This window comes from Topomyia yanbarensis, chromosome 2 (assembly GCF_030247195.1).
Source record: "Topomyia yanbarensis strain Yona2022 chromosome 2, ASM3024719v1, whole genome shotgun sequence".
Lineage (NCBI taxonomy): Eukaryota > Metazoa > Arthropoda > Insecta > Diptera > Culicidae > Topomyia > Topomyia yanbarensis.
In genome coordinates this window covers 346,051,760-346,068,898 of record NC_080671.1, presented here as the reverse complement: position 1 = coordinate 346,068,898, position 17,139 = coordinate 346,051,760, and the positions used below count along the sequence as shown (strand labels likewise).

The following is a 17,139-nucleotide window of genomic DNA, read 5'->3' as shown; positions in this document are numbered from 1 at the left end:
TACATATTATACATGGATATTATTATATCAAAATTATTGTATGTAAGTTACTAAATAATAGAGTGTGTTAGGACGATTCAGTAAATACGAAGAAGTTCAGAATTTTAAAATATTCGTCATATAACTTTAAATTTGAAGCGATGACCTATACATTTTAATACACCAGTCGATTGTAATTGATGGCGGCTACAATTTCTGAAAAAACACATTTTTATATTTTCTCAAAAAATAGCCAAAAGTACGTAGAAGTACAGAAATTTCATTTAGTTGGCAAATAACGTCGAATTCAAAGTGATGGCCTATATCTTTTTATATACCAATCGATTATAATTGATTTTGGTTACAATTTCTGAAAGAACGATTTTTATATTTTCTCAAAAATAGACAAAAGTACGTAGAACTACAGTAATTTCATTTAGTTGACAAATAACTTCAAGTATTCAAAGCTATCACCTATGCAATTTATACACCAATCGATTGTAATTGATTTTGGCTACAATTTCTGAAAAAACATATTTTTATATTTTCTAAAAAAATAGCCAAAAATACGTATAAGCACAGAAATTTCATTTAGTGGGTAAATAACGTCGAATTTTAAGGGATGATTTATACTTTTTTATACACCAATCGATTGTAATTGATGGTGGCTACAATTTCTGAAAGAACACATTTTTATATTTTCTCAAAAAATAGACAAAATACGTAGAAGTGCGGGAATTTGATTTAGTTGGCAAGTAAGGTCAAATTCGATGTGATGACTACACTTTTATATATACCAATCGATTGTAATTGATTTCGGCTACAATTGTTGCAAGATAAACTTTTATATTTTCTTTAAACAACGACAAAAATACGTAGAAGTACAAAAAAATCGTTTGATTGACAAGTAACTGCAAATTAAAAGGGATGACCTACACTATTTATACACCAATCTATTGTAATTGATGGCGGCAACAATTTCTGGTAGAACAATTGTTTTTATTTTCTCAAAAATTAGCCAAAAATACGTAGAAGTACGGAAATTTGTAGTTATGTACCAATCAGACGAAATTTCTGTACTTCTACGTATTTTTGTCGTTTTTTTGGGAAAATATGAAAAGTTTATCTTGCAACAATTGTAGCCGAAATCAATTACAATCGATTGGTATATATATATATATATATATATATATATATATATATATATATATATATATATATATATATATATATATATATATATATATATATATATATATATATATATATATATATATATATATATATATATATATATATATATATATATATATATATATATATATATATATATATATATATATATATATATATATATATATATATATATATATATATATATATATATATATATATATATATATATATATATATATATATATATATATATATATATAAAAGTGTAGGCCATCACTTTGAATTTGATCTTATTTGCCAACTACATCAAATTTCCGCACTTCTACGTATTTTGTCTATTTTTTGAGAAAATATAAAAATGTGTTCTTTCAAAAATTATATATTCAATAGCCACCATCAATTACAATCGATTGGTGTATAAAAAAGTATAAATCATCCCTTAGAATTCGACGTTATTTGCCCACTAAATGAAATTTCTGTACTTGTACGTATTTTTGGCTATTTATGGAGAAAATATAAAAATTTGTTCTTTCAGAAATTGTAGCCAAAATCAATTACAATCGATTGGTGTATAAATTGCATAGGTGATAGCTTTGAATACTTGAAGTTATTTGTCAACTAAATGAAATTACTGTAGTTCTACGTACTTTTGTCTATTTTTGAGAAAATATAAAAATCGTTCTTTCAGAAATTGTAACCAAAATCAATTATAATCGATTGGTATATAAAAAGGTATAGGCCATCACTTTGAATTCGACGTTATTTGCCAACTAAATGAAATTTCTGTACTTCTACGTACTTTTGGCTATTTTTTGAGAAAATATAAAAATGTGTTTTTTTCAGAAATTGTAGCCGCCATCAATTACAATCGACTGGTGTATTAAAATGTATAGGTCATCGCTTCAAATTTAAAGTTATATGACGAATATTTTAAAATTCTGAACTTCTTCGTATTTACTGAATCGTCCTAACACACTCTATTATTTAGTAACTTACATACAATAATGTGTTTCTCCACGTTCGTGCAAACATTTTGATATAATAATATCCAAGTATAATATGTAGAACTATTGAGTAAACAGGTAATTTTCAAACCGTAAAACTAACAAGTCGCAAAGAATTTCGATCAACCGTATGCCACGCACATTGTAAAAATCCTATCTCCTAAAAACTCGAAAAAGTATAGTAATTTTTGAAAATCTACTATTAATTGCATATATTACAAGTCTAGAAGCTCTAAGGATTGCATTGGTGTAAGGAAAATTGAAATTGGTTGACAAACGGTCGTGATACGATTGTTTGAACAGAAAAACTCATTTCGTCTGTACTGACTCTCAATTACTGTTTTTACAATTACTTCAGATACACAAATTTGTTTTCCATCATTCTTTGTTCACTGTTTTTATAAAAGATTTACCTATCCAATGGTGAAAAAAGAATTAAAATTGGTGAGCAAACAGCTAAGATATGGCAAGTCAAAGAAGCGTTCCCATTTTTTTCTCACTGACTTTGTTATACTCTTTTTACTGTAACTTACGGTAGACAATTCTATTCTTCTATTTTCTTTAATCGACGTGTTCACAAAAGACATACCTTTATATTGGTGAAGACAGATTTAAGATCGATTATGTAACGGCTGAGATATGACCGGTCAAAGTAGGCGTTCCCATTTTTTTTACCCCCTTGGTATTCCGAGTGTTAAAGCTGTGATTCTCTTTTAATTTTAATCTTTTTCGAGAATAGGATTTTTCACGATGTTTCTTTTAGACGAATTTTTGAATTCACGCGGTTTTCATTTGCGTGGATTTGTTAATAAAAGCTATTTTGTTTCATGTTATGGGAATACTTTGATGAACGGAGGCTTTTGGTATTCTCCAGCTCCAGAAAGTAGATACAACGCATTTATTTTTTTGCCATTCTCAATACAAAAATCAATATAATGGTAAATATGATTAAAGCAACAAATAAGAGTGAAAAAATGACAAATAAATGTTTTAGAAAGCTTGAGGCTTAACTAAATAAACCGAATAATAAAATACAGCGAATTAAATGAATAAAATGGATAAAATAAATAATATGGATGAGATAAAACGAATAAATTAAACCAAAATATATAAACTAAATGATCTAAGAAAATGTTTAATACAATGATCAAATATCTCAACTTTCGTAAAACTTTACTACTCTTTTTCTTTGAAGAAAACTTACACATTAGTTTTCGAGAAATCATTATGAAGTGAATTCAGGAAATGGGTACCTAACATAGAAATGGAAAAATTGCAGAGATCGTATCACTTATCAAGGTGAATCCAGATTTGTGTAACTCTTTACCCCATCTTATTAACAAAAACTCCTTCCCGTTGCAAACGTGGAGATGCAGAGGTATACACGGTCTCCATAACAACGTTTGTCACACTAACATTCTTTTCCTTCCTCTATGACTGTAAGGACGTCGCCGACGCCGTTATTGACATTTGTACGTATAGAACTCTCGAAACGTGCATATTGAGGCGATGGATAGCTGCTCCCAGTCCCCATTCGTTGATTCTCTGTGCAATTTCGCTTGTTCTGGTCAATCACGGAGTAGCAACTACGAATTGTACGGTCATCCTGCTCATGCTCATTTTGCCCCCTTATTTTTCTTTTTCTATTTTTACCATTTTTGCTTCCCTTTTAAAGTTTTGGAATTTTTTGTTTAACTGATTTCATTAAATTTATTTAACTTATTTTACTAAACTTTTATTTACTGTTATTTATTTGTATTTTTCATAGCTTCCAATAAGCTTATTCTAGTATTTCTCTATCTTTGATTTTTCATCATTAGCTCAATGAATATTTTTTCTATTATTTTCGTTCTAATTTTTTTCGTCTTGTGAAATTTTCTGTTCTCCATTTATAAGTTTTGAAATATATATATATATATATATATATATATATATATATATATATATATATATATATATATATATATATATATATATATATATATATATATATATATATATATATATATATATATATATATATATATATATATATATATATATATATATATATATATATATATATATATATATATATATATATATATATATATATATATATATATATATATATATATATATATATATATATATATATATATATATATATATATATATATATATATATATATATATATATATATATATATATATATATATATATATATATATATATATATATATATATATATATATATTTCTTTAGTATAGATTTTTTAATATTCTCCCATTTTTGTTTATTAGTATGTTCCATTACCTTTATTATTTTCCTGTCTTGCTTATTTAAACAATTTTAAATTCAATGTTTTCTATTTTGTTACTTCTTTCATTTGAATATTTTTCCGATTATTTTATTTTGATCTTTAGTTTTAGAATGTTTTCGGTTTTCCATTTCATCAAATTTTAAATTTTTTCCACTTTTACTTTATATAAATTTATTTATTTTTGAACCATTTATTTTTTAAATTTTCGCATGGTTTTCTTTGTAAAAATATTCCTGTTTTTTTTAATTTCTTCTAGGATTTTCATTTTTAACCCATTTAAGCTATTTTGATTTTACATGTTTTCGATGATTTAACTATTGTCTCTTTTTGGGCTATTACCACTTGCTCCTGTTTTCTATTTTTTCGTAGATCTACACCGCTCAAATGTTCCCATTTGTCTCTATTTGTATTAGTTCTTTAAAGAAATAACTTGTCCATTTTTAGATTTTTCGTTGTTATTTTATTTTTATCTTTTTATTCCGTTCTTGTACAATACCATTTCCTCTATTTTGAAACATTTTTAACATTTTTCCAGTTGTTTCCATGCTTTCAATTTTTTAAATTTGCTACTAATTTTTATGTTTCAAAAATTTTGCATAACTTTTATTTTTAAGTTTGACTCAGTGGATCCATTTCGACCATTTCTAAATTTGTTTATTGTAGTCTTGTTTTTATATTTTTTTGTATTATTTTTTACCAATTTTGCTGTTTTCCATGTTCATGATGTTCTATTTTTCATTTTGTTATTTACCCGTTTTTCATTATTTTATTTCTTTTTATTTTTTTATTATTTCTAATTTTCATTTCCATAGTTTAATTTGATTATTTCAATTATTCAATCTGTTTTATTTTGTTATTTCTACAAATAGTTTAATTTTTTTACCTTAATCTTTTTTTAATTTTTCCATTGTCTTATTTTTTCCATTTTCTGTTTCTCTGTTTTGGATTTTTTTATTAGGTAAGTTTTTGACTATTTGCATATTGTCAATAGTTTTCCATTATTTTAAGCGTCACTTTGTAGCATTCTTCTTGTTTTGTTCATTTTATCTATTTATTAGTTTTTTTCCGTTTGTTACTTGTTTCGGTTTTCTTTCGCAATTTGTGAAAAGTTTTAATTATGAGTTGTTCAAAAACATTGTACCAAATATATAAATAATGATCACCTGAACCAGTTCTCCCTGAAACCAAAAAAGTCAGCAATACTATCGAACAAATGAGAAGTTGTATTTTCAGATACTGGCAATGTTGTAGCGCACCGACTCACAGTGGCAAAGTTGTGACAAAGTTATAAAAATTGGTCTATGTGGCTAACACTTGGGGTTTTAACTAATTTTGGGTCGCTGAATCCATTTCTTCTATCAGTTTTGATATTCCATATTTCCTTTTTTCGACTAATTTTATATAAACCCATTTGAATGCGTTGGTCGTTAAAGGGTTAATATAAACATTACTCACAGTAGCCAATCTCATCGGATAGCAGAAATGGTTGACAAAACTAGTAAAAATCAGTAAATTATAAGTATGTATGATATAGTTTAGGTAATTAATTTGTAAGGAGATTTATGAGCTACAGGGCGTCTCCATATGGGTATTTTCAAAAACATAGATATACCAACTTCGGCGCAAAAATGCGCAAGATGAGCCCTATATATCTTGAAACTATAATAAATTTTGAGTCAGATTCATGATAAGTGACCCATGGGAGACCATCTCAAAAATTGGAAGACGTATTAAGGTAAATTACTGATATGATTCTTTCCAATGAACTTAACATTGCTCCAATCGGCTGTGTAGTTCTTGAGATATCGCCATTTGAAACTCTAAGGTACTAAAAATTCTAATGAATTGAATTGAACAGAAATCCTCGACATCACTTGCTTCAACGACATGTTAAAAATTCATTTTTCATCCGATTATAGTAAAATTTTGAGATATCTTTATTCAAACTGAGAGAAAAATAAAATAAATATCTACAAAAGTGTTTCTTTAACGAATTCTAGGTGAAACCAAACAGAGAGTTGAATAAAATTTTGCAATACTGACATCCTCATAAATATGAAAATATTCATAAATCGGCTACTTTCAAAGCCACTAAAATTTCGTAGAGATATTTAAAATTTGCGATCAAAATTTGGTCGACTTAAACTTGACGCAATTCTTTGCATATTCAACAAATCCGTAAACTCCTCTTTTGCTGGCGTGCAGAAAAATAGTTTTTCTATTTGACATTTGCTCTTCAGTTATACAAGTGTCAACCAAACAAAAGGAGTAACTCAGATAAATTTTGCTCGCCTATAGCCTGAATCTAAATTACTTGCACGCCAAGTTAGCGTAACCGTTAAAAGCAACCAAATCAACTGTCACCAGCTTAATTGCAACCGGGCCGAACAGTGGCCGATATTTTCAAGCATATATGAAGCTGTCGAAGTTCACACAGAAATATCTGGTTTGGCACGCTTCCTGTACCTGTGGTTTGAAAAGCGACATTTTCATTGCAACCGAGTCGTCAATAAGTAAATTTATATGAAAGAGTGCATGAAAAAACGTCTGCTGCCTTTCACGAAGCAATAAGATTATTTCACGATATTTTTAGCGGATTGAATACACTCAGGTTTTTTTACGCGGTTTTTTGCGCGATAGTTTGTTACGCGGTTTTTACGCTGATTTTGAAATTTTGGTTTTCATATACGCGGTTTTCATTTACGCGGATTTTGGAATTTACGCGGATTTTGAAATTTGCGCGGCTTTCATTTGCGCGTATTTTGAAATTTACGCGGTTTTCATTTACGCTGCCTGTATCCCCCGCGTAAAAAAAACCTGAGTGTACTGCCACTACGGAAAAGAGGACATGTAGTGGTATAACGCCTACAAGGTTCTGGAGGCGCCCAAGTACAAGAACCCTCTCAACACACTAGCGCTCGGCCCAATCGACGACTATTGATCCATCGTCAAGCGGAGCCTAAATAAGACCCAAAACTATTCAAGTAAACTGGCTGTGGACGAGGTGGCTGTACAGAACTTGATGCCAGTAATTAAAAGACGCTCAACCGAATGCTTAGTTGAATATTTTGCTGTATTTTATGCTATTCTAACTTATGAAAAAATTAATAGAAGAATTAATCATTGTTGTTTGATCAAACTTTGATCATAGACGACGGCGGTGGTTGAGTGGACCCCCTGGCCCGCAATTTCTCTCTACAGTCCTGGAGATATTACATACAAATACATTTTAAACACGAAACATTGTTTAATTGTTACTATGTTTTAATTGTCGCAAAATTCTACTGTGCCGATTATGTTGTCCATTTTTTGCATAAAAACTAGAACTAGGCAGGCTTATATGGGCATGATCGAAAGGAAATATGAAGAATCTTTCCATCTGTTTGGTAGAACTCAGGTGTTTTAACCGAGTCTAGTAGCATGATTGGTGAGAGAACATAACTACCTATCAAGTTTTCCCAACGGCGGTGTCCATATGAGCCTATCTAGCTCTAGTTTTTCGTTCTAGAAGACTGAACCGTCTTTCAATGTGCATTCCTATCCGTTCTCTTATGTGGTTTTCGTTTGAGGCGAAACTGAGTCAGTTCCTAACCCCAACTGCTGTCAAAATGTATGAACTGACAGCGGTTGGGGTTAGAACCTGACTCAGTTTCAGGTTCAAGCGAAATCGCCATTAGTCATCAATATGCCGAATATAGCAGACAATATCGGGGTTTCGGGCTTAGCCAACTATATTACTAGGAAAATGATAAAAAGGTTGAGGGTACATGATTTGGCATTTCTAAGATTTTCTAAAGTTTGAGTGAGATATATTTAGCCAAGAATGTGTGCGTTCCTTTTCCAGTTGACTGGAGCCGCCCGTGACTTTTATTTGGCACAAAAATGGTCAGTGAATAATTGTTCTTATTTAGTTCCAATTACCGAAAACGTTACAATTGATTTGCTCTTGTATTCTTTCGTTATATGCCTGGCATGGAAGGCTAAACGTGTGTTAACATGCCCCGATCTACCCGTACCTAGGTAGTCACAATAGACAGTACCGACTCCTAATTGTTATTGTACTAGTTTTGAATAGATTGCTAATTTGTCATACACACAGTCATATGCTGGATGGTTCTGCTACCTATCGAAACAGTTACTTTTCTGTTAAATCCCAGGTAATATCTATTTCCGAGTCGCTAACACTTAAAGAAAGCAGCCATTGACCATTCTTCGTTAGTTTACGTTTTAGCGACAACAAGTGCACCCGCCAGTGTTTGTAATAATATCAAGCTTCGAAAATTCAAGGAAATACACCAAATGGATACAATTCTGACATCTCATCTGGCCAATCTATACTTTCCAGAGGATCATCAACACGATAACCAACCCGTTATTGGACCACAATTACAGCCTTATTTAGGTAACTCTAACCTCGAACAATACAGTAATATCTAACAATACAGTAACACTTTTGTCGTAGAATCTAGCCTCTCCTACGTGGAACGTGTGTCAGACTGGTTGGAACTACCGTATCGCAAGTTCAATCGAGAATCAAATTTTGCCGTTGTCCAAGAACGTCCCTGGGATAATATTTCAGATGTTTCTGACACGCCTACGGAGGCAGCTTTTACTTGCCCACCTCCGACGATATCACCAGACACGGAAGATAATGGGCCATCAACCAACCCATGGGATTCTAGTCCATCGTTGGTACCACAAAACAGAGAAAATGATTTGGAAGCTATGCGCCCCATAGGGATGCATTTGGATCAGGATATCGATCAGCAAGTTCAAGCGTCCCGGTCACAAACGCAGTTTATGCAAGCATCCCCACCGCCAGCCATTAAAGTTGAAGCAGAAAACCCGGTTTGTCAGTACGAATCCAATCCGTTCGCCTTTCTGTATCAACAGTTAACTCCCTGGCAGCTGCTGCAAACTCCTATCACTCCACCCAATCTAACACCACTTCCGAATCAGATAACCGATAATACCGTCCATGGTTTCTTTCCCGGTCAAGCCACCCAGAAGCAGCCAGATACTGTTTGGTATCAGGAACAATCAGCTTCCAACAGTTGGAATTCACCGGCTGTGCCACTAGAACGCGGCCTGCAAATGGAGCATCAATTTTTGAACACAGTGAGTTCTAACACCCATGACATACCAGCGGTGCTTCCTATCAAAGCTGAAATACAACCCGTCTCTCCGGAGTACAGTGTAATATCAGAAGCTCCGGCTGGCGAAGAGCAGCAACAAAATCAGTGCTTGGATATGCCTGATTTGGGTCAAGTGGAACACTTTCAAACACTACCAACCTCGTCGGAGAATCCAACGTCGCAGAAGATTGCTGCCGCCGAAACTCCCAAGGATACCATAGCTGTCGATATTAAAGCATCATCTCCGAACAAAGAAAAACCGAAGAAAATCCGCAAAAGATGTAACATTCAAAGTGATAACGAATTATACTGTACCGAATGCGATCGGTACTTTCTGGGGCATACCGGCTTTACCCAGCACCAGGACGTGTATCACATGGGACCACGGCCGCACATTTGCACCTTCTGTGGCAAACGGTTCCGCGAGCTGGAGCGTCTAAAGGTACATGAAAAGTGCCACAACGGACTGGAAAAACCGTACAAGTGTACCGACTGTCCGAAGGGGTTCCAGCATGTTCAGGCCCTCCGGCGACACTTTGATATACACCACTCGAAACCGTCCATGTTCTGCGATTACTGCGGCAAGGGTTTCGTGCGGAACGATCATCTGATGTCGCATCGGGTGTCGCACCAAAACAACAGAGTGAAACCGAGGACGAAGAAACCGATTGTGCAATCCTCGGGTCAGGGGGTAGTATCGTAAATGTTTGTGATAGTTGTATATACAGACGATAATAAAAGATTTGCTTATCTAAATTTTTCCGTTGTATGTATGGCCCTTTTTTGTTAACGCACCAAATTCGAACGATGCCAAAGCCAAAAGTATTTATTAGTAACAATTATCCCAATTGTCAGACCAACTAACTGTCACAGGGAATTTGTGTGGAGGAGAAAGTTTTTTTTTAATGAATTTAACGTACATTTAAAAACTAGTATAACCTGGGTATAAAACAATCTAAATAGCAATTTGAGACACCATATGCCTGCATATTGCATGCACGAACGCCATTCACTGATAGCGTTTTAGAGACATTCCTCTCAGACAACTCTGAGAGGGGATTCAGAATCGTTTCTGAGCAGGTTTCAGCAGCCAATCAGCGAAATCCGCTCTCAGAGTGGGCTGAGAGAGTTAACTCGAAATAACATTAATGTCGTTTTCGCTTGAGGCAGAAACTAACTCAGTTTTGGACCTAACTGCTGTCAAACCGTTTGTTTGAAGCCAGTTTCGAACCTAGGTTATGCGCCACTGAACTGAAAACCGAGTTGGGTTCTAACCTGAAATATATTTCGGGTTCGCTCACACCACCGCTGTTTGGCGAGAACCCAACTCAGTTCCGTTAAAAATGTTCGTTTGAAGAAACTAACCTGGGTTAGTTTCTAGGTTCTCAATCGAAAACGACATAAATTTTAATGTTACACGGTAAAAAATCCTCACGTTGATGGAAAGTGATTTGCAGTTGATTTCGCACTACTTGCCCAACATTTCAATACGATGTGCCAATCCGTTGGAATGGATCATTTCAACACTACGAAATCAACAGCAAATCACTTCCATTTGAAATGTGTTGCACATTGCTTCTAATAGATCTTGCATTTAACTATATACGTATTCCTTACCGTATATCCCATTATGGATTACCTGAGAACAAATAATTACATAATAAATTAACCACAAGTAAAATATACAATACTCACGTTCTACATTACTTTGGAAATGCAAGTTTTCCATTTTTGCTCCTATTTCCGAGCATACGTTTGTAGTCGATTAAAGACTTTAGTTTTTTGACACTTTTGACATTTGTAATTAATGATGGAACCACTCAAATTCAATAGATTAGTACAGTGGTGCGAATTCAACGGATATTCATTTCAATTTAAAGATAATTTCTATTAAATAGTTTTCAAAGACCAGGTCATTCTGATACGAGTTATAAATCCTTAGAAAATCAATGCTAAATCACTTCAATTGTTAGTGATATGTGATAAACTGATTCAAGTGCAACATCATTTGAATTAGACGTGACAATTTTTTACCGTGTATGAATTTCATCGCCTTAAATTGTCATAACACAACGTGGCGCGCGCATGTATATGTTTGCAATTTACTGGGTAGTAAACCGCCAACACATGCGCTGCACCGCGTTGTGCCATGAAAATTTGCGGCGGTATTATTGCGGGTCGATACTATTGAACCATTCACCGTAACGTACACGCTGCACCAACTGCTCACTAAACGCTGCTCTAAGGTTGCCAGCAAACTTTTGGTGTAACTGGTACTTGAATTTTCTATTTGTGGTAGTAATAAGCCTCCCATTTTGGTTTAAACTAGGGTTCGTCGCGGTTGCGGTAATTACCGCAATCTGCGGTGCGGTGAGACACTTTTTCCCGCTGATGCGGTGCGGGAAAGAGCTTTTACCGCGCGGTTTTACCGCAATCGCACCGCAAAAAAAATAATTGATAAAGTCTCACGTTTGCATTGAAAAGTGGATTAAAACTAGGACTTTAACCATTTGAGAAGGACGCAACTAGATTGAATTCCTTAGCAAATGCTTAGAAATGGCATTGTTAGGAAAACCCCTTTGCCAGAACGTTCGAGATTTACTCTCCACCCTACAATAGAGAAACATAAAAAAACTTTGAATTGGCATAATTTCCATTGACTTGCTAATGATTAGAGAAGAAATCGAAATATAATAAATATTCGACTTATCGCTACTTGATTTCTCAAATTTTGGTTATTCTAAATTGATAAACAGCCTGCTATTACAAAATAAAATCTAACTGTGTCCGAAATAATTTGACGCTATTATTTTTACGACATATTTTGTAAGTAAAGCTTCACAAACTAACCATTTCAAACACATAAAATGCAAGATCCAAATAGAGACAAAATTATTAGATCATTTGAAAACAACAAGCATCACTTTTCCCGATTCCTGTTGAAAATCGTGGAATTATGAATCGTTTTCGATATAAATTTTTCAACTGTGAATTTTGATTAATTTATAGGAATTAGAGATGAACTAATTATGCTGGGACTTAAGCACAGCCCAAAGAATAAATTTATCTTCATCAAACCAAACGAATTTGGAGAAATTGGCAGTAAAGGAGACAAATTTATAAAAAGCGTCCAAAATAAGGAAGGGTCTAAATTAGGCTGATTTTCTATCATTCGTTCATCAATAACGTATTTATATTTTCTTTGTTTGCTGTGTAAATTCAATGTGAATTTTCTGCAGTCAATTTTATTGGACTCTTTCTCAAAAAGTATGCTACATAACTTTTTTTCGCGCGCTTCCATTCAAATTTATGATAATTTTCTGCCAAATTAAGTCCTAATATTTTTCAGGTTAGACTATTTTGTAGCTTTTTTGTAGTAAAGTTATTCAAAGTTATTGCTTTTATAGTGTAGGGTATTGTAGTTTTTTTGTAATTCTCAAAGCCCCCCTTCATATTGTGATAAGTGTGAAAGTTAGCTCAGATGCCAAATACCACATAGTTTGACTTCCGACCACTTCAATTGAAGTTTGTGCCATTGGCTCTTTGGGAAAATATTAGAGGAAAATACATTAAACACTGTGTCTTTGTCGAACAACTTTATTCAAAACAAAAAATCGGCCTCTGTAAAATTTTGGAATGGACTTTTCCCTTTCATTTGAAAGTAAAATTAAAATATTCTGTCGGGGGGTCCAGAACAACTTTTTATTTTAAAGTTTTTTTGATTGAAAACTTAAGTGTTTAATGAAATTAATTCGCATTCTTGCTAATAATTGGTACTATAGACAATTAAAAAAATACTAAAAGTGAGAATCTGATGAACAATCCCATTGTCTACAACTTCGTAGAATGCTATAAATCGATACAACATCGCCCGAGAAAGTTATTAAAATTTTAGCAGTTTTTAGGTGTGCGCGGGTCCTATGGATTAAGAAGTTGATTAACAAGGACTTACAAAAAATGTTGGGTTTAAATGAATAGTAAAATCAGATAAATTTCAACGTATACAAACTCCCATTCTCAGCAGAAAATATATATTTTCAGATTTCTCCGGGTCTTGGGCGAAAATGACACTTTATGAACAAGGAGGTGTGGAAAGGTGTTGACCAAATTTATTCGATAATCTTATACCTTTTCAAGGTGTTAATTAAAGCAGTAACGGATTTTATCATGCCTTTTTCATTTCTTTTCTCGCTCTAGGGGATAGCTAATGTAAACTAGAATGACCCTTCTTTCTGATCCTATCCTGCTTGGTAAAATACATTTGGGGTAAATTCAAAGCTGAACTAAAGTAGACAGTTCGAGTCATTGTAATAAACGACGGATTTTATTGTAATTTTGGGTTGAGAATCCTGTTTGTCTTTATCAACATTAAAAGAAAGATGATCGAAAAAGAAAAAAAAAGCTCTTCGAGTTTTGGATCCCTGTTTGTTATCTTTTGGGGTCAATTCATTTCATCAGAATTTATAGATGCAGATTTTTGCTTGTCCTCAAATTTTATTTCCAAGTCGAACACATTTCACATAATCTTAGAAAAAAGAACAAAACCATGTTTCATAGTTTCCTTTAATAAGAAATTCCGGAGTCGTTACTCGTTGTACACGGATTACAACAGAAAACGAACAAGGAAATATCAGGCTGGACCATACATTCAGTAAAGTCTCAAAGTAATACAAGTTTGTTTATTGAAGATTTCCCTCATAATATGGGATAAGAGCAAAGACAACATATCAAGAAGACAGAGTTGCCAGTTCAGTTCAGAATCTGAAGACATTTACAACAACACGTCTTTCGGGTAAAGGTGATACTTTCTATATCTACTTTTGTCGCTATCTTCGTACAATAGACAAAACCTTTATTTCTAATTTACTATTGCGAGTTTTGTTCAATGTACAGCGATTCCCAAAAGTTAACAAACTTGAACATAAATCTCATCGAATTATTTTGCTATCCTTTATGTAACTGTCAATCAGGATTCTCAATCGAAATCAAATCAAATGACTGAATATCTAATGGAATAATATCAATATCTAATATTGATCAAATATAAAGTTAAAATTTAGGCCAAATATATCTCACAAGATGCTAACGAGCGAAAAGATTGATTCAAGATTACATCAAGCATACTCCAAAATAAGTGAAGAAAAAAAGAAGAAACAAATATATCTGTGAGAGAAAAAAACTGTTTCATTTTGCTGCATTACCCAGCACCTTTCAAAAGAGTCTTAATTTCGTTAAAATTTTATCTACTCTTCTCTATATCTCCATTCTCCTAAAATATCATTGTTGTGCATAAAACGGTGGAATCTGGAATTAAGATTCTTACGCTTAAAGGGTGGACTTTGCTAGCATTCAGGTTCTTCTGAGCACACTGTTAAAATAAGGCAATCCATTTTTTTACAAATATGTTTTTGGAATAAAGCTTCTTAGCCAATAGACCCCGTGCGAATCTAGAAACTTTGATAAAAATTTATTAGCTTTCTCTGGCGATTTTAGATCGCGATGTAGTTTTCTACAAAATTATACACAATTAAAGTGTCCATCAGATTCTCACTTTTGGTAATATTTGAATGTCTAAAGTACTACCTAGGGGCAAAAATGTGAACCAGTTTCATTGAAAAACCTAAGTTTTCAAACAAAAAAACTTTAAAATAAAAGTTTTTCTGGAGCCCCCGACAGAATATTTTACTTTCAAATGAAAGGGAAAAGGCCATTCTATCACATGGTGAAGTTTTAGCGATGCCGATTTTTTTCGAATAAAATTGTTCTACCAAATTACAGTTCATACAGTTAAAGGGAGCAATCTTAATACTTGAATGAGCATACATCTGTTTCTTGAAAAAAAAAACGGAAGTGAGAGTTTTGGGATATTTTGTGCATAAAACTCCCTATTTTTAACATATATTACATGCTACAAATCATACATTTTTTACAGTTTTTCTAATGTTCAGTGATTCTGTACCGGTTGAGACCGGACCAGGGCCGCAGAGAGAAAATACGGGCCCGGGGGGTCCAACGTACGGGTCCCCACCACTGTGTATTGCCTGAGTACAAAAAAGTTAATGTTTGAAATCCATTGGAGCTCACTGATACTATATATAGTACACTGAAATTTTATATTTATGTCCAATTTTTTCTCTAGTTGTTTGTAGTGCCAATGAAGGAAAAAACCTTGAGCTTTTCATACTTTGGAAGTTTTTTAATGCCTCTTCGACAGTTTTGGTGACTTTGAAATTGGCAATTTTTGTCAATAGTATTTTTAAAAGTAAGGAGAAAGATTAAAAATGCAGTGATTACAAAAATTAAAAATATAATCTAAACGGCGATCAACGGCAAAACAAATATATAAACAATAGTAAAACTAAATATTAAAAGAATGTACAAAAAGCTAAAAACAACAAAAAATGTTTAAACGAGAAAAACCAAAACAGAACCTATAAAAAGTTGATAAAAGAAAACAGGAAACTAGGAAAACATATTGCAAAGATCAATAAAGTCGAACATTATGGAACAAATGGTGAAAATAATTAAAAATCGGTAGGAAAGAAGGAAAAAATTTAAGAATCAATGAAAATGAAAAAGAACTACTAAAAGAACACAAACATTAATATGAAAAATGCATAAAACTAAAAAACTCGATAAATCAAGAATAATAAAACTTATTGAACATTAAAAACAAGACATATTTAAAGCAATAGAAAAAGTAAATAAAACGTTAAGAATGCATAAAATTAGAGGAGTATATATAAAAACAAGAATAAAATAACCATAGAAAAATTTTGAAAAATTGATGAACCGGAAAAGTTTCAAAAACTGGAAAATTGGAATGATGAAAAGACAAAAAGTAAAGAAAATTGAAAGTATTGAACAAAAACGGAGCAAACAGACCAAATGGAAAACAAAAAATAGTAGAAAAAGCCAACATGGTATACTATAGAAACACACAAAATGGAGAAATTAACACAAAGAAAATGAATAAAATGGATTAAATTGTTTAAAGAATAGAAAAAAACACTAGAAAAAAAAAAATGAAAAAAAAATCAAAGTAAACGTATAGGTCAACAGAAAAAGTTCTTTCAAAATAGGTTAAATGGAAACAATGAAGAAATAACAATAACGAATTAAAGGAAAATGTGTAAAAAATAAATAAAACTATGTTAAATGAACAATGGGAAAAAATAGAACTACGTAAAACGGAAAGCTAGAGAATAAGGAAGAAAATACGAGAAAATTAAAAATTAAGACAAAATTAGAATGAATTTAAATAAGTTAAATTGCTTTTGGAAATGCAAAAATTGTATAAATGTAGTAAACAGACTAATTTTAAAAATTAGATGGAATGACAAAAGAAACAAATAAAAAAAACAGGGTATTAAGATATGAAACAATAAGAAAAATTGAAGAAAGCAGAATTTCCTTGAAAAATAGCGAATAAAATGAAATAACAGAGAAAAAACTATAAATTAAAGTAAGTGATAGTGATGGCAATAGAAAAAAAGCAAAAGTAAGAGCCGTAAAAAGATGGATAAAATAAAAGTATGGAAA

At 32.2% G+C, this 17,139-nt stretch overlaps 2 protein-coding genes across 17 annotated transcripts in view; both read left to right on the top strand.

Annotated features, from left to right (window-relative positions):
• Positions 1-17,139, top strand: part of LOC131684155 (uncharacterized) — a 527,188-nt gene that overhangs the window by 125,774 nt on the left and 384,275 nt on the right. The window lies entirely within an intron of this gene.
• Positions 8,511-10,353, top strand: LOC131684156 (zinc finger protein 184-like). 2 transcript variants are annotated; one of them, XM_058966772.1, is made up of 3 exons: positions 8,511-8,619; positions 8,682-8,864; positions 8,925-10,353. In XM_058966772.1, exons 2-3 carry the CDS (start codon positions 8,762-8,764, stop codon positions 10,298-10,300), a joined length of 1,479 nt encoding a protein of 492 aa, XP_058822755.1. In that variant the 5' UTR covers positions 8,511-8,619; positions 8,682-8,761; the 3' UTR covers positions 10,301-10,353. The 2 variants fall into 2 exon arrangements, with proteins under 2 accessions (XP_058822755.1, XP_058822754.1); XM_058966771.1 differs by lacking the exon at positions 8,511-8,619 and having other exon boundaries at positions 8,630-8,864.

Coding starts and splice junctions, on each gene's coding strand:
- LOC131684156 (XM_058966772.1), top strand. CDS start 8,762: ATGGATACAATTCTGACATCTCATCTGGCCAATCTATACTTTCCAGAG. Junction 8,865..8,924: donor ACAATTACAGCCTTATTTAG/GTAACTCTAACC, acceptor CTTTTGTCGTAG/AATCTAGCCTCTCCTACGTG.